This window comes from Gobius niger (assembly GCF_951799975.1).
Source record: "Gobius niger genome assembly, chromosome: 10".
Classification (NCBI taxonomy): domain Eukaryota; kingdom Metazoa; phylum Chordata; class Actinopteri; order Gobiiformes; family Gobiidae; genus Gobius; species Gobius niger.
The window spans coordinates 3,783,764-3,807,086 of NC_136861.1; the positions used below are offsets into that span (position 1 = coordinate 3,783,764).

The following is a 23,323-nucleotide window of genomic DNA, read 5'->3' on the forward strand; positions in this document are numbered from 1 at the left end:
TTTTTATTTAGTCTTATTTTAGTCGACTCAAACATCTGGACATTTAAGTCACAGTTTTAGTCTCATGAAAAACTTTTTTTTTAGTTTTAGTCCAATTTTAGTCACAAAAATAACACTTTGACTAAAATTAAGACAAAATATTTTAGTCGACAAAATTAACACTGGTCCTGGTGTTTCAGGGCTCGTCGGCTCAGTTCGGGGCTCGTAGGTTCAGTCCGGGGCTCATTGGTTCAGTCCGGGGCTCGTTGGTTCAGTCCGGGGCTCGTCGGTTCAGTCCGGGGCTCGTCGGTTCAGTCCGGTGCTCGTCGGCTCAGTCCGGGTTTGGGGCTCGTTGGTTCAGTCCGGGTTCGGGGTCCGCGGCAGCTCGTTGGTCAGGATGTGCCAGCGCTCGATGCGGCGCCCGCGGTTCTTCAGGCAGTCGCTCCAGTGCCTCAGAGCGTCGCCCTGAGCCTGAGCGCCCAGACACACGCCCCCTGCAGGACAGGAGAGGAACTGCATCAGCACAGACTCATATCAGACACACGCCCCCTGCAGGACAGGACAGGAACTGCATCAGCACAGACTCAGATATCAGACACACGCCCCCTGCAGGACAGGAGAGGAACTGCATCAGCACAGACTCATATCAGACACACGCCCCCTGCAGGACAGGAGAGGAACTGCATCAGCACAGACTCATATCAGACACACGCCCCCTGCAGGACAGGACAGGAACTGCATCAGCACAGACTCATATCAGACACACGCCCCCTGCAGGACAGGAGAGGAACTGCATCAGCACAGACTCATATCAGACACACGCCCCCTGCAGGACAGGACAGGAACTGCATCAGCACAGACTCATATCAGACACACGCCCCCTGCAGGACAGGAGAGGAACTGCATCAGCACAGACTCATATCAGACACACGCCCCCTGCAGGACAGGACAGGAACTGCATCAGCACAGACTCATATCAGACACACGCCCCCTGCAGGACAGGAACTGCATCAGCACAGACTCAGATATCAGACACACGCCCCCTGCAGGACAGCAACTGTATCAGCACAGACTCAGATATCAGACACACGCCCCCTGCAGGACAGGAACTGCATCAGCACAGACTTAGATATCAGACACACGCCCCCTGCAGGACAGGAACTGCATCAGCACAGACTCTGATATCAGACACACGCCCCCTGCAGGACAGGACAGGAACTGCATCAGCACAGACTTAGATATCAGACACACGCCCCCTGCAGGATTCGAATGTAAAAAGAGGCAGTAAAATCTGGGTGATCTGGTCCGTCTTCTGATCTGAGCTGGAACTAAACCTGGTCCAGAGCTGGTTTCCATGGAGATCTACCCTGATAGAAAGTTATCCAGGTTTGTAAAACCAGGGTGAACCTAAACTTAGCGCTAACCCTCAGATCCAGCTTCGTAGCCGCTCTGCTGGTGTAAACGTGTCGGAGAATATCAGCCTCATTAATATGCGTGATGTCATCAGTAGGGCTGTGCAATTAATCGAAAATCGATTACGATTTCGATTACAACAGTAAACGTTTACAAAATTAGCATCATTATAATTTTTTTTTATTTTTTATTTTTTCTCAAAAAAAAAGAAGGTGTTTTTTTTGCAAAGCAGACTTGCGTTATTTAAGGCCGCTGGGATTATTTTCTTTTCGCTTTTCACGTGCCACGGCTCAGGCTTTTGGCTTCATCCGAATGTCCACACACCTTTCCCGATATAGTGACTATATAGTCTCGAAAAGTAGTGAGCATCGATGGTCACGGAACCGGTCACTATAGACCACAATGCATTGCGAGAGTGGGAGAAGAGCCCAATGGCCGCTGGCTGCCCTGCTTTTTGACCACAAACGTGGGGGCTGCCATTGCTCCGCCGTTGCTGCAGTACCTCCATATCGCCGCTAGGCCCCCATTGAAAAGCATTGGACTTTAGACACGTTAAAAACTACTTTAAAGCCTGGTTTCAATTGTTTCAACACTAGACTAGGCTAGATCTTCCTCCTGAGATAACGCTGGGTTAATAACAATATATGAAACCAGGCTGGTTTTCGTAATATGATTTTTTGAAATCGTACTTAATGAGGCTCGGACTGTTAGCATTGGAGCAGCGCGAGCTACACGTCACGCAAGGGCCGAGTCTACGGTGAAAATCCCGCCCTTATGTCCTTTTTAGGAACATGCTTCGTCAGAGCTGGGGAGGGGGAGCCTGTAAATCCGCCATGAATTGCCCCACGGCCGTGGTCATTCTGGTAAACGGGGAGGAGTGAGCATAAGACGTCCATTGTTTTTTACAGTCTATGGAAGAGCCTGACAGAGACAGATCTGTGAACTAAACACGACTGAAGTAAATCAGCTGTTTCAGTCGAGTGTTTGTGTCTCAGGAATAAATGGCCTAAATATAAACAGTTACGGTGAAAAGATGCTAACGTTAGCTGCTAACCTTTAGCTTGAGCTAAATGACCGACAGCTTCATGCTAACGTTAGCTGCTAACCTTTAGCTTGAGCTGTTAAATGACCGACAGCTTCCTCTCGAATAATCCAAACCATTCATGTAAAATCCATGTGAAGTAAAAGCGTATCTGACTCGTATTTATCCATAAATATTCCACTGTCTCTGAGTTTGGTTTTTATCACAGAAATACTTTATTCCCGGAGTTTAGCGACTTTTAGCAGATGTAGTCGCTCAGTCTGCTGGTGTTCGGACACCGGGCTCTGACCGACTCTCAGCGTCTCTGAGCTCACGCTGGGGTGATCTTTGTTTTTCTTCCTTTTTTGGTGATGATAGTTTTAATTTTAATTTAAATGACAAATAAAACGCCTGTAAAAGTGCCAAAACAGTCGTTCTGTTTCATAAAATAAACGTTTGTAACAATAAATAAATTCACATAAAATACACATCTGCAGCTGCAGCGCCGAGAAAGCCGTGTCTTGAGTCCGAATCGCCAACAGAATCGGTGACTATATAGTCACTATATAGTGACTATATAGTCACTATATAGTGACTATATAGTGCGGCCTGTGTAGTGAATGAGGGGTTTGGGACGAGGGTGGACATTCGGATACAGCTTTTGTCTGACATAAAAACAAACGGCGCTGTGTGATGATGTCATCAGGCCGCGCTGCTCAGTTTACTTGCGCAGGTGTGAGGGCTGGCCAGCAGGGGGCAGGTGTGAGGGCCGGCCAGCAGGGGGCAGGTGTGAAACAGGGACCTCTCTTTAATCAAGGCGTACTTGAAATCATTTGTACTTTTATGACTGTCCAGAAAACATAAAGTGTATTGTAGTGTTTTGATTAATAAATAAATACAATAAAGATTTTTTAAGGCAACAAATAATCGTTTGAATAATCGTGATTATTATTTTTTCAATCATCGAGCAGCTCTACCTCAGAGTGTTTATATTCTGTCCGTGTTGGCAGTTTCAGCTCTGGGGCCTCAGTGCACATTCTGGGTTCAATAGATTTAAATCCTGTTTTCTTGAGCTCCAGAAGACAGGCCGGGGTTTTTCAGCTGTTTCTTTCACAGTGAAGCAGTTTTCAGCCAAAATATGTAGAAATATTCAGACGTAGCATGTGGGACGTGCGCGTCGTCACCACCGGCCTCATGTTTTAAACAACAGGAGGAACTCAGGCTGGTTTTAACCCGAGAACACCAGAACCTGTGAGGTTCCTGATCTGAGTTTGTCTGAGTGTCCTGGGTCTTTGTCTTGGACATCTCTGATGGCCTGGGGGGTTTCTCCTACAGGCTCATGTTTGTAAACATTCTGGGCTCAGCTGGAGGCAGGAAGCTAAATTCCTCTCTATTTCCATTGTAGCTGTTGTCATAGTAACGATAAAGAAATGTCGAACTGTTTTGGGAAATATCAGATAAACCTTATTTTATCGTCTTAAATGTCTTTCCTCTTGGCCTTTTACACTTATAATCACTAGTTTTAGTTTAATGTGGTCACACCGCCTATGCTCTGCCCAATCCCGTCAGACCTTGGAAGCTCAGCAGGGAAGGGCCTGGTCGGTGCTTGGATGGGAGACTGTTTGGTAACACCAGGAAGCCTAGTGTATGTAGTGAGGGAGTGAGTGGTTGGTGGTGGTCGGAGGGGCCGATGGCGCAGACTGGTTACCTCGCTTCCGTCAGTCTACCCCAGGGCAGCTGTGGCTACAATAGTAGCTTATCACCACCGAATATGGAGTGAACGAATAGTGCAAAGTAAAGCGTCTTTGAGTGTCCAGAAAAGCGCTATATAAAACCAATGCATTATTATTATTATTATTATTATTTCTCTTGATCACTTCCTGCCTCCAGATGATGTCACTGATGATGTCACCGGTTAAAGGTCTATAGTGATAGTAGGCAGGGTAGTAATGGTGCGTTCCAGGCCACTGGTAACTGGTATTTTTCCCACTTGAAAGTTACCAGTTACGACTTCAGAGCGTTCCAGGTGACTGAAGTCGTATGTAAACAAAACGGCTAATGCTACCACAGTTAGCTCAGACAATGCTAACATTACATGAACGTTTCTTCAAACCAGATCTAACTACAAACATGCAACATAACGTTATGTTGAAGCTGTGACCGAAAGTAACGTTCACATCAGCGTTGCAGTGGTTTTGTTACAGTTTTAGCATTAGCTGCTCGTCCACTGGGGGGCGCTGTTACTGTCTTCATCTCGTATACGAACTCGTAGCAGTCTTCAGGTTTCTGTAATTGGCTTGTTGCACGGTATGGCTATGCTAGTTCCTCTGACCTGAAGTTGTGAGCGCCAGTACTTCCTGTCTGTGTTCTTTTCCTGGAATAATAATCATATTTTCTAAAGATTACGTTGCGGGCAGTGAGTTCCCGGTAGACGATCATTTACTGTGTTCAAATCTTGATGTAAGATCGGAGACACCTGTGATCATAAAGGATTGACGTCTATGTTTATGAGGATCAGTGAGCTTGTCTTGAAGCTAAAGGCTAACATGCTATAAAAAAATGTAATAAAAAGGCACAATTTCAAATTGTATAATGCATGAAATGAATGTTAGCCTTTAGCTTCAAGACAAACTCACTGATCCTCATAATAGACGTCTCCTCTACGGAAATATTTCCACTGTACAGAGAACCTTTAGGAAATACGATGATTTGAACGGGTCTAAGCTAATCTTAATGGAAATGAATACGAACAGGAAGTACTAGCGCCCACAACTTCAGCGCAGAGGAACTAGCGTAGCCACATTGTGCAACAAGCCAATTACCAGTTCGAGCGGCTCCAAGGCATTTTTCCAAGTGGGAAGTGGTAAATTTACCAGATACCAGTTGCCTGGAACGCACCATAACCTTACCTTGTTTTTAAGGTCGGGTTACTCCCCTGTGCCTGTGTTTTTAACCCGGCTCTTGCTCCTTTCATGGTTCACATCCAGGACCGACACATTTATGTCTTTGCTCCTGTGTCTCTGGCCTCACAGTAAGTGAGTTACACAGAGTTATTTATATTTAGTTTCTCTCTCCTGAAGGACACTGAGCTTCACCACAGAAGTCTCACACATCCAGGAAACTACGTCACATCTTCAGCATTTTATTTTTTTAGGATTTTTTTGTTTCCAAATTCCTTATTTCCAGTAATTTTGGATCATTTTTCTCTGGTCCTCTCATGATGCTTTACTTTCATGTTCAATGTTCTCGGGTTAAGGAAGATTCGACACTTTCCTTTTTCACTGACTGGCGTTTGAACAAGTCAGTCTTCAGATAGTTCAGTCTGAGCTCGGCCCCCAGAGGGCGGGGCTTCTGGGCGTCACTCACCGATGAAGTCGTTGGAGCGGCCCAGGTCGTAGTCCCAGACCGTCACCTCCAGAGTCTTACAGCTCAGCTCCGACAGGGAGATGTCGTAGAAGAACTCCTCGTTGAACTCCGGGTTCAGAGTCTTCTTGATCACTTGGGTTTTGTGCTTGGATTTCTTGTGCAGGTCGGGCTTCAGGTAACTGCTCAGAGAGAGACAAGAGGAGACTCATGGAGGACAGGTCACAGATCATTCAGCAGCTCCGTCTTCAGCAGAGCAGCTGTGCAAACATCTGTCCTTACATTTTCACGTAGGGGTCGGAGAAGCCGTTGACGTCCATGGCGGCCAGGTGAGCGCAGCGCTTGACCCCGACGCAGAGGCCTGTCTTCGGGACGTCGTCCGGGATCTCCTCGAGGTCCTGGAGGTCACCTGGAGCTGAGAGCACCTGCAGGGAGAGCAGGAGGCGGCCGCGCTCCTCCAGGCTCTGCAGCTGCTCCTTCTCCCACTGACACAACGGGACAGGACGGCCATTAGACCAGGGGAGGCGGGACAGGAAGGCCATTAGACCAGGGGAGGCGGGACAGGAAGGCCATTAGACCAGGGGAGGCGGGACAGGAAGGCCATTAGACCAGGGGAGGCGGGACAGGAAGGCCATTAGACCAGGGGAGGCGGGACAGGAAGGCCATTAGACCAGGGGAGGCGGGAAAGGAAGGCCATTAGACCAGGGGAAGCGGGACAGGAAGGCCATTAGACCAGGGGAGGCGGAACAGGAAGGCCATTAGACCAGGGGAGGCGGGACATGAAGGCCATTAGACTAGGGGAGGCGGGACAGGAAGGCCATTAGACCAGGGGAGGCGGGACAGGAAGGCCATTAGACCAGGGGAGGCGGGACAGGAAGGCCATTAGACCAGGGGAGGCGGGACAGGAAGGCCATCAGACCAGGGGAGGCGGGACAGGAAGGCCATTAGACCAGGGGAGGCGGGACAGGAAGGCCATTAGACCAGGGGAGGCGGGACAGGAAGGCCATTAGACCAGGGGAGGCGGGACAGGAAGGCCATCAGACCAGGGGAGGCGGGACAGGAAGGCCATTAGACCAGGGGAGGCGGGACAGGAAGGCCATTAGACCAGGGGAGGCGGGACAGGAAGGCCATTAGACCAGGGGAGGCGGGAAAGGAAGGCCATTAGACCAGGGGAGGCGGGACAGGAAGGCCATTAGACCAAGGGAGGCGGGACAGGAAGGCCATTAGACCAGGGGAGGCGGGACAGGAAGGCCATTAGACCAAGGGAGGCGGGACAGGAAGGCCATTAGACCAGGGGAGGCGGGACAGGAAGTCCATTAGACCAGGGGAGGCGGGACAGGAAGGCCATTAGACCAGGGGAGGCGGGACAGGAAGGCCATTAGACCAGGGGAGGCGGGACAGGAAGGCCATTAGACCAGGGGAGGCGGGACAGGAAGGCCATTAGACCAGGGGAGGCGGGACAGGAAGGCCATTAGACCAGGGGAGGCGGGACAGGAAGGCAATTAGACCAGGGGAGGCGGGACAGGAAGGCCATTAGACCGGGGGAGGCGGGACAGGAAGGCCATTAGACCAGGGGAGGCGGGACAGGAAGTCCATTACACCGGGGGAGGCGGGACAGGACGTCCATTAGACCGGGGAGGCGGGACAGGAAGTCCATTAGACCAGGGGAGGCGGGACAGGAAGGCCATTAGACCAGGGGAGGCGGGACAGGAAGGCCATTAGACCAGGGGAGGCGGGACAGGAAGGCCATTAGACCAGGGGAGGCGGGACAGGAAGGCCATTAGACCAGGGGAGGCGGGAAAGGAAGGCCATTAGACCAGGGGAGGCGGGACAGGAAGGCCATTAGACCAGGGGAGGCGGGACAGGAAGGCCATTAGACCAGGGGAGGCGGGACAGGAAGGCCATTAGACCAGGGGAGGCGGGACAGGAAGGCCATTAGACCAGGGTCAAGAGGAATGTTTGGTGAAAGTTTAACCTCTTACCACGCGCCAAAACCAAATGCACTCTCTCCTCTTTGCCATTGTCGTCACTTTTTATTTCCCTTATGTGTTTTTGTCACTTTTTTGGTACTTTTTTGTCACATTTCTTTACCAGATTTTTGCCATTTTTTTGCTGAAAAAAATGGCATTTTTTCGCTGGATTTTTGTCTTTTTTTGATGGACTTTTGTCACTTTTTTTGCTGGATTTTTGTCACTTTTTTGCTGGATTTTTGCAATTTTTTTGCTGAATTTTTGCCACTTTTTTGCTGGATTTTTGTCATTTTTTCGCTGGATTTTTGTCTTTTTTTGATGGATTTTTGTCACTTTTCTGCTGGATTTTTGCCATTTTTTTGCTGGATTTTTGCAATTTTTTTGCTGGATTTTTGTCTTTGTTTTGCTGGATTTTTGTCTTTTTTTGATGGATTTTTGTCCCTTTTTTTGCTGGATTTTTGCATTTTTTTTGCTGGATTTTTGTCTTTGTTTTGCTGGATTTTTGTCATTTTTTTGCTGAATTTTTGCCACTTTTTTGCTGGATTTTTGTCATTTTTTTGCTGAATTTTTGCCACTTTTTTGCTGGATTTTTGTCATTTTTTCGCTGGATTTTTGTCTTTTTTTTTGATGGATTTTTGTCACTTTTTTTGCTGGATTTTTGTCTTTTTTCTGCTGGATTTTTGCCATTTTTTTGCTGAATTTTTGCCATTTTTTATTGGATTTTTGTCACTTTTTTGATGGATTTTTGTCACTGTTTTGCTGGATTTTTGTCATTTTTGTCAATTTACATCCTCATTTTCTTCTCGTTTCTTGTCGCCGTTTTGAAGAAGCTTTTAGATTTGGAGAAAACATGTTCAGGTGGGAGTTAAGAGGTTTAGAGGAGACGCTGCAGGTGGATCCTGGAGTTTTCCTGCAGCGCCCCCATGTGGAGATTTGTGTCTGAACCTCTAAACCCCCACCTGAAGTGAGTGCACTTTTCACAAGTTTGATTTCTATGAAAAGTGAAAATAAGTGATGAAAACGAGACGCAAACGCAACAAAAAAAAAAAAAAGTGACAAAAATGTTCATCACCTTTCTGTCATTTCTTTGTGAAGTTTTTGTCATTTTTTGTCACATTTTTGTCATTTTTTCATACATTTTTCGTCCCTTTTTTGTCACATTTCCATCATTGTTTTCGTCTCAGTTTTGTCACCATTTTGTCACCTTTTTTCCAGAAGCTTTTGGATTGGGGTAAAGCCAAACTGGAGAAAACGTGCTCGACTCAGGTGGGAGTTAAGGGGTTAATAATGTTTTTCAAAAATGTATGTTTGATCCTCTCTAAAAAAATCCGGTGAAATGGCAAAGTGACTAAAAGCTTCTTCCTTGGTTTTGTCGTCAAGTTTTTGTCGTTTTTGCCACATTTTTGTCACGTTTTTTGTTCTTTTGTCCGTATTCATTTACATTTTTGTCAAGTTTTGGCTGCATTCAGTTTTTGTGTAATGAAATTGATGAAGCCACAAAATGTGACCAAAACATGAAAAAATAAAAGAAAAAGAGCTTAGTTAAAGGGATATTTCAGGGCCTCATTTCCTCGTTTTCCAGAGTGTTGCTGATTTCTGGAGATATTTTTTTTTAATTCATGCAGTTCTTCTGTTTGGAGAGTTTCGTTGCGCAAGGCTAGTGCAAGTCTATGGTATCAGCTAGCCTGCGTTAACCTCTTAACTCCCACCTGAACGGAGCCCATTTTCTCCAGTTTGGCTTTACCCGAATCAAAAAGCTTCTTGGGGAAAAAAGCACCAAAACAGCCACAAAAAAATGAGAAGAAAACAAGGATGTAAACGCGACAAAAGCGCAAAAAAATCAACAAAATACAACAAAAAATTCAACAAAAATTCAAAAAAAATGACAAAAATTCAACAAAAATTCAACAAAAAATGACAAAAATTCAACAAAAAAATTACACAAATTCAACAAAAATTCAACAAAAATTCAACAAAAATTCAACAAAAATGTGACAAAAATGTGACAAAAATGTGACAAAAATGTGACAAAAATGTAACAAAAATGTGACAAAAAATCAACAAAAAAGTGACAAAAATGTGACAAAAATTCAACAAAAAATGACAAAAATTCAACAAAAATTCAACAAAAAATGACAAAAATTCAACCAAAAAATTACACAAATTCAACAAAAATTCAACAAAAATGTGACAAAAATTCAACAAAAATTCAACAAAAATTCAACAAAAATTCAACAAAAATGTGACAAAAATGTAACAAAAATGTGACAAAAAATTAACAAAAATGTGACAAAAATGAGACAAAAATGAGACAAAAATGAGACAAAAATTCAACAAAAATTCAACAAAAATGTGACAAAAATGTGACAAAAATGTGACAAAAATGTAACAAAAATGTGACAAAAAATTAACAAAAATGTGACAAAAATGAGACAAAAATTCAACAAAAAAAGTGACAAAAATTCAACAAAAAAGTGACAAAAATTCAACAAAAATGTAACAAAAACTTAACAAAAAATGACAAAAACTCAACAAAAGTGACCAAAAAAAAAAAACATACAAAAGGTGACTCAACACAGCAACAACACGAGGAAAAAGATCAGTTTTGTAGGTCTTAGCTTTCAAATGAGGTGTTACACAGGCCTATATAAAAGCCAAAGAGGACAGAATGCATGTGGTTCAGGCGGGGGGTAAGAGGTTAACAACAGGCTGACCCGCTCCACAGAGCACCTGAGGCAAATAACTTCTAACACCAGACTAACCATATAAACGTCTGTGTCCATAGAATCATGTCTGGAATAAAACTGACTTGCATCACATGAACGATCGCATTTTGAGGGACTATTTTCTCGCAGATCACTCAGCCGCTGCGTAGCTTATACAACCACGAAGCTGCTGCTCAAATACGAGTTATTCTAAATGTAAAATGGTTAAAATGATTCCGTTCCAGGCGTGGCTTCGGGACATTTCCCTCTTTGCTTCTCGTCGTCCGTTCGTAAAAAACCTCCGTCTGTTTTTTGTCTCATTTCGTTTTGAAACTTTGACCTTTTGTTTTTCTCGGCTCCGGCGCTCGTGAACTTCAGCCGCCGCTGTTTTGTCCCGTGTTTCATTTACAAGAACAAACGTGGGAAAGGTCACGACGAACGAGCTCTGATTCAGCACCGGCCACAGGGGAAAGTGTTACTGTGTTTTACAGAGACTCCAGGGGGCGCTGTGGGTTTAACCTCCTGCTGGTAAAGTTCTCACTCACTGGAAAAACAACATGGAAATAAGGAGATGATTTGACACTTCCAGTGTGTCTTAACCTCTTACCTCCCGCCTGAACCAAATGCATTCTGTCCTCTTTGGCTTTTATATAGGCCTGTGTAACACTTCATTTGAAAGCTAAGACCCACAAAACTGATCTTTTTCCTCACGTTGTTGCTGTGTTGTGTCACCTTTTTTTTTTATTTATTTATTTTTTTTGTCACATTTTTGTTGAATTTTGGTCACATTTTTAATGAATTTTTGTCACATTTTTGTTGATTTTTTGTCACATTTTTGCTGAATTTTTTATGAATTTTTGTCACATTTTTGTTGAATTTTTGTCACATTTTTGCTGAATTTTTTATGAATTTTTGTCACATTTTTGTTGAATTTTTGTCACATTTTTGTTGAATTTTTTATGAATTTTTTATGAATTTTTGTCACATTTTAATGAATTTTTAATGAATTTTTGTCACATTTTTGTTGAATTTTTTATGAATTTTTTATGAATTTTTGTCACATTTTTGTTGAATTTTTTATGAATTTTTAATGATTTTTTGTCACATTTTTGTTAAATTTTTGTCACATTTTTGTCACATTTTTGTCACGTTTGTCGCGTTTACGTCCTTGTTTTCTTCTCATTTTTTGTGGCTGTTTTGGTGCTTTTTTTCCCAAGAAGCTTTTTGATTCGGATAAAGCCAAACTGGAGAAAATGGGATCTGTTCAGGTGGGAGTTAAGAGGTCAAATGAGGCGTTACACCTATAGGCTGTCAGCTCCAGTTGAGAAGCTTTTAGATTTAGGTAAAGCTGAACTGCAGAAGATGTGCTTGTTTAAGGCAGGGGGTTAAGCACTGTCAAAATGTGAGAAACTCTGTCAATTACTTCAAACTTTCCAAACAGGAAACACCAAATGAGGTCATAAATGATGCACTGGCAGCTGTAGAAAATGGTGCTTTACTTTTGGATAAAACTGTAGGTTCCAGTGAGATGATGATGAGGTGAGGCAGATGTTTTGATGTTTTGATGTTTCTCCTCCTGGTGGTGACGTGGACCTGTTTTCACACTTATTCTCACCTGTAAAGTTTGTATTAAAGGTTTATATCAGTAAAGCACAGACCTCTCGCAGGTAGCAGGAGATCCCTCTGAGGGCTTCGCCGGTCGCCGACGGAGACGGCAGCTGCAGAGAGAGACACGCTTCAAAACCCGCTCTGCACATACGGCCGTTTGAAATGCAAATATCCATCTGTCGTAGTACTTACCGCACTCAGAGCAGGAGGAGGGGGGGAAGCGGCAGTAACAGTAGTATAGTAGTATTTGCAGTAGTAGTAGTAGTAGTAACAGTAGTAGTAGTAGTAGTAGTAACAGTCGTAGTAACAGTTGTAGTGTAGTAGTATTTGCAGCAGTAGTAGTAGTAGTAACAGTAGTAGTAGTAGTAGTAGTAACAGTTGTAGTGTAGTAGTATTTGCAGCAGTAGTAGTAGTAGTAACAGTAGTAGTAGTAGTAGTAGTAACAGTTGTAGTGTAGTAGTATTTGCAGTAGTAGTAGTAGTAGTAACAGTAGTAGTAGTAGTAGTAACAGTTGTAGTGTAGTAGTATTTGCAGTAGTAGTAGTAGTAGTAGTAACAGTTGTAGTAACAGTTGTAGTGTAGTAGTATTTGCAGTAGTAGTAGTAGTAGTAGTAACAGTTGTAGTGTAGTAGTATTTGCAGTAGTAGTAGTAGTAGTAACAGCTGTAGTGTAGTAGTATTTGCAGTAGTAGTAGTAGTAGTAGTAGTAGTAGTAGCAGTTGTAGTGTAGTAGTATTTGCAGTAGTAGTAGTAGTAGTAACAGTTGTAGTGTAGTAGTATTTGCAGTAGTAGTAGTAGTAGTAGTAGTAGTAACAGTAGTAGTAACAGTTGTAGTGTAGTAGTATTTGCAGCAGTAGTAGTAGTAGTAACAGTAGTAGTAGTAGTAGTAGTAACAGTTGTAGTGTAGTAGTATTTGCAGCAGTAGTAGTAGTAGTAACAGTAGTAGTAGTAGTAGTAGTAACAGTTGTAGTGTAGTAGTATTTGCAGTAGTAGTAGTAGTAGTAACAGTAGTAGTAGTAGTAGTAACAGTTGTAGTGTAGTAGTATTTGCAGTAGTAGTAGTAGTAGTAGTAACAGTTGTAGTAACAGTTGTAGTGTAGTAGTATTTGCAGTAGTAGTAGTAGTAGTAGTAACAGTTGTAGTGTAGTAGTATTTGCAGTAGTAGTAGTAGTAGTAACAGCTGTAGTGTAGTAGTATTTGCAGTAGTAGTAGTAGTAGTAGTAGTAGTAGTAACAGTTGTAGTGTAGTAGTATTTGCAGTAGTAGTAGTAGTAGTAACAGTTGTAGTGTAGTAGTATTTGCAGTAGTAGTAGTAGTAGTAGTAGTAGTAACAGTAGTAGTAACAGTTGTAGTGTAGTAGTATTTGCAGCAGTAGTAGTAGTAGTAACAGTAGTAGTAGTAGTAGTAACAGTAGTAGTAGTAGTAGTAACAGTTGTAGTGTAGTAGGATTTGCAGTAGTAGTAGTAGTAGGAACAGTAGTAGTAGTAGTAGTAACAGTTGTAGTGTAGTAGTATTTGCAGTAGTAGTAGTAGTAGGAACAGTAGTAGTAGTAGTAGTAGTAACAGCTGTAGTGTAGTAGTATTTGCAGTAGTAGTAGTAGTAGTAGTAGTAGTAACAGTAGTAGTAACAGTTGTAGTGTAGTAGTATTTGCAGTAGTAGTAGTAGTAGTAGTAGTAGTAGTAGTAGTAACAGTAGTAGTAACAGTTGTAGTGTAGTAGTATTTGCAGCAGTAGTAGTAGTAGGAACAGTAGTAGTAGTAGTAGTAACAGTTGTAGTGTAGTAGTATTTGCAGTAGTAGTAGTAGTAGTAACAGTAGTAGTAGTAGTAGTAGTAACAGTTGTAGTGTAGTAGTATTTGCAGTAGTAGTAGTAGTAGTAACAGTAGTAGTAGTAGTAGTAACAGTTGTAGTGTAGTAGTATTTGCAGTAGTAGTAGTAGTAGTAGTAACAGTTGTAGTGTAGTAGTATTTGCAGTAGTAGTAGTAGTAGTAGTAGTAGTAGTAACAGTAGTAGTAACAGTTGTAGTGTAGTAGTATTTGCAGTAGTAGTAGTAGTAGTAGTAACAGTAGTAGTAGTAGTAGTAACAGTTGTAGTGTAGTAGTATTTGCAGTAGTAGTAGTAGTAGTAACAGTAGTAGTAGTAGTAGTAACAGTTGTAGTGTAGTAGTATTTGCAGTAGTAGTAGTAGTAGTAACAGTAGTAGTAGTAGTAGTAACAGTTGTAGTGTAGTAGTATTTGCAGTAGTAGTAGTAGTAGTAACAGTAGTAGTAGTAGTAGTAACAGTTGTAGTGTAGTAGTATTTGCAGTAGTAGTAGTAGTAGTAGTAGTAGTAGTAGTAGTAACAGTAGTAGTAACAGTTGTAGTGTAGTAGTATTTGCAGTAGTAGTAGTAGTAACAGTTGTAGTGTAGTAGTATTTGCAGTAGTAGTAGTAGTAGTAACAGCTGTAGTGTAGTAGTATTTGCAGTAGTAGTAGTAGTAGTGGTGGTAACAGTTGTAGTGTAGTAGTATTTGCAGTAGTAGTAGTAGTGGTAACAGTTGTAGTGTAGTAGTATTTGCAGTAGTAGTAGTAGTAGTAACAGTTGTAGTGTAGTAGTATTTGCAGTAGTAGTACACGTTAGCTTCCTGCTATAGAGGGAGACGGTCACGCTAACGTTAGCTTCCTGCTATAGAGGGAGACGGTCATGCTAACGTTAGCTTCCTGCTATAGAGCTGTGGGAGATGGTCATGCTAACGTTAGCTTCCTGCTATAGAGGGAGACGGTCACGCTAACGTTAGCGTGACTGGGTAACCGTGACGTCCCTATTTGCAGTAATAGCAGTAGTATTAGTAGTAACAGTAGTAGTAACAGTCGTAGTAGTAGTATTTGCAGTAGCAGCAGTAGTAGTAGTAGTATTTGCAGTAGCAGCAGTAGTAGTAGTAGTATTTGCAGTAGCAGCAGTAGTAGTAGTAGTATTTGCAGTAGCAGCAGTAGTAGTAGTAGTATTTGCAGTAGCAGCAGTAGTAGTAGTAGTATTTGCAGTAGCAGCAGTAGTAGTAGTAGTATTTGCAGTAGCAGCAGTAGTAGTAGTAGTATTTGCAGTAGCAGCAGTAGTAGTAGTAGTATTTGCAGTAGCAGCAGTAGTAGTAGTAGTATTTGCAGTAGTAGCAGTAGTAACACCAGTGTGCCGTGAGATATTGTCTGCTGTGCTTTGGGAAATTATCCGATCTCACCTAGTTGTTTTTTTTAATAACAAATCCATTATTATCCACAAATAATGTGGCGTTTTCGAGTGTCTGTGCTGTGTAATGACCGGCAGAGTCACCATATTACACTCTTCCATATCAGGGAGTTTGTTTCTTTGAGACAAGAGAATCAGAGATGCACTGAGGCATTGTGGGTAGTGAGACTCTGAGGTGTTCCTGGCCAAGACACTGTGATGAGAACATCTGCTGCTGGTGGCGCCTCGTGATTATTTCAATGAAAAAAAATGTGCCTTGGCTCCACAAAGGTTGAAGAACTCTGTGATGAGGTGATCTGGCACAAGATCGAATTTGTACGGAGCCCTGGAAGCGACATCCCACAAAAAAACATTCGGAAAAAAAGATATATTAATAATTTTTCTTTTCTTTTTTACAGCACAAATTATCTCGGGGGAATGATAATTATCTTTGGGTAAAACTTTTTTTTGTTTTTTTAAGTTTTTTTTAAAAGAAATATTATATTATTTTTTTCATCCCACAATTATTTTTTTTCATGTCACTTCCAGGGCTCCGTAAATGTGTGGTTACAGTTTTTCTCGTGTATGCATTTTGTTTGTTTGTGAATGAACTTTGGTCCCTCCCTTTGCGCTTGTTGCCATGACAACAGGATCACATGACTTTACCCTTTACCCTGTGCAGGTGAAGGGGAAAAGGAGAAATAAAAAAAGAGGCTGAGAGACCGAGGAGGCTCAGGGCGGTGGAAGGAGCTCTGAATTCTCTCCGTCTCGGTTTGTGATGTTCTGGAATTAAAGTCGTTCGCCTGTTGCTGTTTTTAATCCTTCTACTGTTTTCATTTGTGCTGTTTCATTGAATTATACACACTGTCGGGTCACAAACGAGGATTCAGTCTCAAGGGACTTTTCTCTTTAACTGAAGGTTACCGTAAATTCTCTAATACTGGCCTGTATTCCATTAGCGGCCGGGTCTAACAGAGGCCGGGTCTCTGACAGGGGCCGGGTTCGTGGCTGGCGGAGGCAAATTAAAGCCAGTCTCTAAAACAGGCCGGGGCTTTTATTAGAAACTATAGCAGTCGAAATAATCCCCATGTTAGGAATGTGTCTCATACTGGTGTAAATGAAAACTCACGTGCAGGAAGTAACAAACTGAACCCGGGCCGAGGGGGACGCTGCGGAGGAGCTGATCCCAGCGTAACTTTGACACAGATTTAGCCACTTTTCAAACCTCCTGTGACGATATTTGGAAACAGGGCAAATGTTGTGTGACCCTCCAGGGTTTTAATAAAGTCTCCATCGCGTCTTCAAAGCACGTCCAGCTGCTCCGTGTGCAGGTCAGTCCCACGCCTCAAAATAACTCCTCCCATCAGCGCGAGCATCTCGTCTTCTCTCGGGTCAGTCTCATGATCGATCACAAACACAAACGCTCCGTCTAAACTCGCCTTTTACACAAGATAACGACAAATAATCCGGTCCAGTAAAAACGAAACAGAAACCTGCAGTGACACTGATGTCAAAGCTCCGCTAACAGCAACGAAACACTTCCTGTTGTCCCGACAAAATAAAAGGCGTCAATGTTCCAGCCGCTGGGAGAGGGTTTGAAATGTTCATTAATAAATGAACCTAATATTTTAGGTGCAAATGGACACAAATCTCGTTTTTCTTCATTTTCCTGGTCGTCCGTTTTGCTCAAATAGAAATAAAGGCCTGTCTCTAATTGTGGCCTGGTTCCAATAAAGGCCTGGTCCAGATGCCTTTGAGTAAATAAAGACCCCGGACTATATTAGAGCATTTACGGTATAAATTAAACGATTAAAAAACTAAAAACACAAAAAGAGAACAAACAGTTTGGGGACGCTCAGCGGGGCCAGTCGGTGATCAGGGGGGAGTCCTGTAGTAGTAATAGTAGTAGTAGTAGTAGTTGTAGTAGGAGTAGGAGTAGGAGTAGGAGTAACAGTTGCAGTACTCACAGGAGGCGGGTGTTCGAGGCAGGTGTGGAAGCGCTTGGTTTGGTCGGGTTTGACTCGTTTCAAAGCGACTCGTGATTCTCCGATCAGTTCATTATGAGTCAGTTTGTCCTCGTCGCAAACCGTCAGCCTAGGACACGAGGAGACAAGGACAATCTAAATTCATCCTATATACAGTGCCTCTCGTAAGTATTCATACACCTTGAACTTTTGCACATTTTGTCATGTTTACAACCCTAAACATAAAGATTTTATTTTTATTTTTTTACTGAACGTTCACACACAAGTAACAGACAACTGTGAAGTGAAAGCAAAATGATCCATGATTCTGTTATTTTTTTTAAAATAGAAAAGTGAAAAGTGGGGCTTGCATAAGTATTCATACAGCATGAATGAATACTTTGTGGAACCTCCTTTTGCTGTAATAACAGCACAAGTCTTTTGGGGTTTGACTCTACAAGATTTGCACATCTAGAAACTGACATTTTAGCCCAATCCTCTTTACAAAACAACTCCAGCTCTGTCAGATTAGAAGGAGAGCGTTTGTGAACAGCAGTTTTCAGATCTTTCCACAGATGTTCAATAGGATTTAGGTCAGGACTTTGACTGGGCCATTCTAACACAACATGTTTTTATTGAACCATTCCATTGTAGATTTATCTTTGTGTTTAGGGTCATTGTCCTGCTGGAAGGTGCCTCCGCCCCAGCCTCAGTTCTCTTGTGACTCCAGCAGGTTTTCCTCCAAAATGTCTCTGTATTTGGCTCCATCCATCTTCCCAACTATTCTTACAGTCTCCCCAGTCCCCGCTGAGGAAAAGCAGCCCCACATCATGATGCTCCCCCCCGTATATTTGACACTGGGGATGGTGCACTCAGGACCATGAACAGTGTCAGGTTTGCTCCATACATAACGTTTTGCATTTGGGCCAAAAAGTTCAATTTTTGTCTCATCTGACCAAAGCTCCTTCTTCCACATGGAGCTGTGTCCTCCATATGACTTCTAGCAAACTTCAAACGGGATTTTTTATGGCCTCCTTTCAATAATGGCTTTCTTCTTCCACTCGTTCATGAAGGCCAGATTTGTGTAGATACGACTTATAGTTGTCCCATGTACAGATTCCCCCAGCTCAGCGGCAGGACTTCACAGCTCCTCCAGAGTTATCTTGGGGCACTTGTTTGCCTTTCTGACCAGTGCTCTCCTTGTTCGCTCTGATATTTTAGGTGGACGGCCGTGTCTTGGTAAGTTGGCAGTGGTGCTTTACTCCTTCCATTTCTGAACAATGGATTGAACAGTTGCTCCGGGAGATGTTTAAATCTTGGGAAGCCTTTGTATAACTTAAGGCTGCTTTAAACTTCTCCACAGCTTTATCCCTGACCTCTCTGGTGCTGCTTGACCTTCATGATGATGTTTAGTGACTAATACACTCCGACCACAGCTCTGAGGGCCTAAAAAAACAGCTGTAATTATACTGAGAGTAGATTACACACAGGTGCCTCTATTTAACCGTTAGGTCAAGGTGTGAACATTCTGGAGTCATTAGAAATGTTTTAAAGGCAATTTAATGCACTCAGAAAATGCTGTATGATACTTATGCAAGCCCCACTTTTCACTTTTCTATTTTTTGAAAAATAACAGAATCATGTATCATTTTGCTTTCACTTCACAGTTGTCTGTTACTTGTGTGTGAACGTTCAGTAAAAAAATCCAAATAAAATCTTTATGTTTAGGGCTGTAAACATGACAAAATGTGCAAAAGCTCAAGGTGTATGAATACTAACTAGAGGCACTTTATTCCCTACCAGACAGGTACGGATCAGCTCGTCTAAGATCAGGTAAAACACGGATCACCTCGTCTAAGCTCAGGTAAAACACGGATCAGGTAAAACACGGATCAGCTCGTCTAAGCTCAGGTAAAACACGCTAAGCTCGGGTAAAACACGGATCACTGGCGACTCACCGGAGGGTCTTGCGGTGCAGGTCCTCGGCCGTGATCCCGGTGTAGGTCAGCCTCTCGTTCCAGACCGGGTTCAGGCTGTTCCGGATGGTCCTGGTCTTCAGCTTGTTGGCCTGAAACACGTGTTAGTCCGGGGTCTGAGCACATGTATGTAGCGGTGCCAGTGCCGTACCTTACACGCTCCCGGCAGCAGGTGCAGTTTGACGTACGGGTCGGCCAGACCGTTGAAGTCCATGGGCTTCAGACCCTGAGACGGAAGGAAGAGGAACAGGTGAGGACCGCGCTCGGGTTGGGAACCTCCGGCCAGAATACACTGTACAAAATAAAGTAGAGTGTTTCCCTGGGCCGAGGTCGAGACGCGGAAGCAGCGATTGTAGAGATTTGAAGCTCGTTTTCTTTGAATCTTTTTTTTTTTTTTTTTTTGTGAAGTGTTTTTAAACATTTTGGGACCGTTTGGAAAACATTTTTGACAGTTTGCGAAATTGGGAAAAAATTTGGAAAATGTTAAGAATTTTTGTAAAAATTAACCTCTTACCCCCCGCCTAAACCAAATGCATTCTGTCCTCTTAGGTTTTTACATAGGCCTGTGTAACACCTCATTTGAAAGCTAAGACCCACAAAACTGATCTTTTTCCTCGCGTTGTTGCTGTGTTGTGTCACCTTTTTTTTGTTGAATTTTAGTTGAATTTTTGTCACATTTTTGTTGAATTTTTGTCACATTTTGTTGAATTTTTGTCAATTTTTTGTCAAATTTTTGTCAATTTTTTGTCAAATTTTGCTGAATTTTTGTTGAATTATTTTGAATTTTTGTAACATTTTTGTTGAATTTTTGTCACTTTTTGTTGAATTTTTGTCATTTTTTTGTCAAATTTTTGTCAAATTTTTTTTTGAATTTTTGTTGAATTTTTGTTGAATTTTTGTTGAATTTTTGTTGATTTTTTGTCAATTTTTTGTCAATTTTTTGTCAATTTTTTGTCAAATTTTTGTCAAATTTTTGTTGAATTTTGCTGAATTTTTGTTGAATTTTTGTCACATTTTAGTTGAATTTTTGTTGAATTTTTGTTGAATTTTTGTCACATTTTTGTTGAATTTTTGTCACATTTCCATCCTTGTTTTCTTCTCATTTTTGTGGCTGTTTTGGTGCTTTTTTCCCAAGAAGCTTTTTGATTAGGGTAAAGCCAAAGTGGAGAAAATGGGATCCGTTCAGGTGGGAGTTAAGAGGTTAAAAAAAAAAAAAAACCTTCTTCTTTTTAAGTTTTGAAAAATAAAATGCCAGTTTGGGAAATTTTGTAAAAGTTAAAAAAAAAAAAAAAATGTAATTCATGAAAAGTTTGGAGCAGGTTGGAAGATTATTTCCCGCTTATCGAGCTTCAAATAGTTTCTTCACAAACTAAACCAGACCCAGAATCCAAACACACTTTTAAACGTGGCTCTGTCTAACCGCTCTGCCACGGCAGGTTAGGACCCGGTGTGGAGCCCGGTCCCGTTGACGGATGAGCCGCTGATTCGTGTGGACGTTTGACATTTGCAGGTGATGGACTTTAATGAGTCTGAGCTGGAAACAAATGAACGTGGAGCGAGGAGTGACGCCATCTGCATACGGAGCAGGGCCTGAAGACAATTCCTGCCTGATTTATTGATCTTTAGAAGCTACCTTTGGTTTTACAGATCTTTTTCAGTGACTAATAACTCGGATATTCAAATGGGAAATGGCTAAAGGTTAAAGGTCAAAGGTAGTTCCGGACATAAACATTAGGGTCTGACCTTGGCTCGGAGAAGTGTGCAGTGCAGCTGACTGGAGCCCTGCTCGTACAGGAGCTCGAACTCCAGGGTCCCCAGGGCCGCTGTGAGAGAGGGGGGAGGGGGGGAGAGAGAGGAGGGAGGGAGGGAGAGAGGGAGGAGGGGGAGAGAGGGGAGAGAGAGGGAGGAAGGGGAGAGAGGAGAGAGAGGGAGGAGGGGGAGAGAGGAGAGAGAGGGAGGAAGGGGAGAGAGGGAGGAGGGGGAGAGAGGGGAGAGAGAGGGAGGAGGGGGAGAGAGGGGAGAGAGAGGGAGGAGGGGGAGAGAGGGGAGAGAGGGAGGAGGGGGAGAGAGGGGAGAGAGGGAGGAGGGGGAGAGAGGGAGGAGGGGGAGAGAGGGAGGAGGGGGAGAGAGGGAGGAGGGGGAAAGGGAAGAGAAGGGGAGAGGGAGGAGAGAGAAAGGGGAGAGAAAGAGAGCAGAGGTGAAAGAGGAGAGAAGAGGAGAAAGAGTAAGAGGAGGGAGGGAGGGTGAAGGAAAGGGAGGGACAGAGAGATGAGAGAGAGAAGAGGAGAATGAGTAAGGAGAAAAGAGCGAGAGAAGCGAGAGGGGGAGAGAGAAGGGAAGGAGGGGTGAAGAGTAAAGGAGAATGAGTAAGGAGGAGAGCGAGGAGAGATCGAGAGTGGAAAGTGGGGGCAGAAAGAGGGGGCGAGAGTAGAGAGTGAGGAGGGAGAGGAGAGAGAGGGGGGGGAGGGGGTGAAAGGAAGAAAAGAAAACAATTTAAAGCCGTGTAGGTTCAAACCGAGAGAGAACACATCGACCTCAGTGTGAGGAGACAGAAACATGAAGCCGGAGCTGGTTCTGGGTTTGTTCTTTCGTTCTGAACAAATCAGGCCCGAGGTGGAAAAGATGAAGATGCGTCACAAACACAAACAGGTCCTGCTTCAAATCCTCCACACTCTCCTGCTTCTGAACATCCATCCACTCTTCTGTTTCTGATCCTCCATCCACACTCTCCTGCTTCTGATCCTCCATCCACACTCTCCTGCTTCTGATCCTCCATCCACACTCTCCTGCTTCTGCTCCTCCATCCACGCTCTCCTGCTTCTGATCCTCCATCCACGCTCTCCTGCTTCTGATCCTCCATCCACACTCTCCTGCTTCTGCTCCTCCATCCACGCTCTCCTGCTTCTGATCCTCCATCCACACTCTCCTGCTTCTGCTCCTCCATCCACGCTCTCCTGCTTCTGATCCTCCATCCACACTCTCCTGCTTCTGATCCTCCATCCACACTCTCCTGCTTCTGATCCTCCATCCACACTCTCCTGCTTCTGCTCCTCCATCCACGCTCTCCTGCTTCTGATCCTCCATCCACACTCTCCTGCTCCTGATCCTCCATCCACACTCTCCTGCTTCTGCTCCTCCATCCACACTCTCCTGTTTCTGATCCTCCATCCACACTCTCCTGTTTCTGATCCTCCATCCACACTCTCCTGTTTCTGATCCTCCATCCACACTCTCCTGCTTCTGATCCTCCACACTCTCCTGCTTCTGATCCTCCATCCACACTCTCCTGCTTCTGATCCTCCACACTCTCCTGCTTCTGATCCTCCATCCACACTCTGCAGACCCACAAAAACTAGTTCAGACTTTGAAACAGCAGAGATGAAGTGCAGTTTCTGTGTTTCAGACTGGCCGAGGGAAGCGTCTGGGGAGAGCGAGAGCATGTTTTATTCCAGTGTTATTTTTACGAATCGAGAATGAGGCTCGGCTTCTCTCGCCGCAGCGGAGACAGATCCTGATGCGGAAATATTCTTTGTTTTGTTTCTGGGGGAGAAAAAAAAGCCTCTGAAGGAAAGATTTAATGATGAAACGCCGAGCGAGACGGAGGAAAGCGGAGACGCCGGCGCCGCCGCCAAACGCCGGCGCCGCCACGGGAGCTAATGTCATGCTGACGCCAGATAATGAGCAGGGAGGAGGGATTAACCACACTAACCCCTCTGCCACAGGCTAACTACTCTGCCACAGGCTAACCACTCTGCCACAGGCTAACTACTCTGCCACAGGCTAACTACTCTGCTACAGGCTAACCACTCTGCCACAGGCTAACTACTCTGCCACAGGCTAACTACTCTGCCACAGGCTAACCACTCTGACACAAGCTAACTACTCTGACACAGGCTAACCGCTCTGCCACAGGCTAACTACTCTGCCACAGGCTAACCGCTCTGCCACAGGCTAACTACTCTGACACAGGCTAACCGCTCTGCTACAGGCTAACCACTCTGCTACAGGCTAACCACTCTGACACAGGCTAACTACTCTGACACAGGCTAACCACTCTGCTACAGGCTAACCGCTCTGCTACAGGCTAACCGCTCTGCCACAGGCTAACTACTCTGCCACAGGCTAACTACTCT

The 23,323-nt window shown here is 43.8% G+C and overlaps 1 protein-coding gene across 1 annotated transcript in view; it reads right to left on the reverse strand.

Annotated features, from left to right (window-relative positions):
* Positions 1–325: 325 nt before the first annotated feature.
* The window catches only part of LOC306968640 (double C2-like domain-containing protein alpha), a 42,216-nt gene continuing 19,218 nt past the window's right edge, over positions 326–23,323 (reverse strand). The window contains exons 5-12 of the mRNA XM_079564078.1: positions 20,934–21,013; positions 19,342–19,416; positions 19,173–19,282; positions 17,218–17,344; positions 12,110–12,169; positions 6,059–6,261; positions 5,780–5,958; positions 326–473 (exon numbers count right to left, since the gene is read on the reverse strand). Of these exons, the coding sequence (XP_079420204.1) occupies positions 337–473; positions 5,780–5,958; positions 6,059–6,261; positions 12,110–12,169; positions 17,218–17,344; positions 19,173–19,282; positions 19,342–19,416; positions 20,934–21,013 (971 nt within the window). The 3' untranslated portion in view covers positions 326–336. The remainder of the gene's footprint in view (positions 474–5,779; positions 5,959–6,058; positions 6,262–12,109; positions 12,170–17,217; positions 17,345–19,172; positions 19,283–19,341; positions 19,417–20,933; positions 21,014–23,323) is intronic.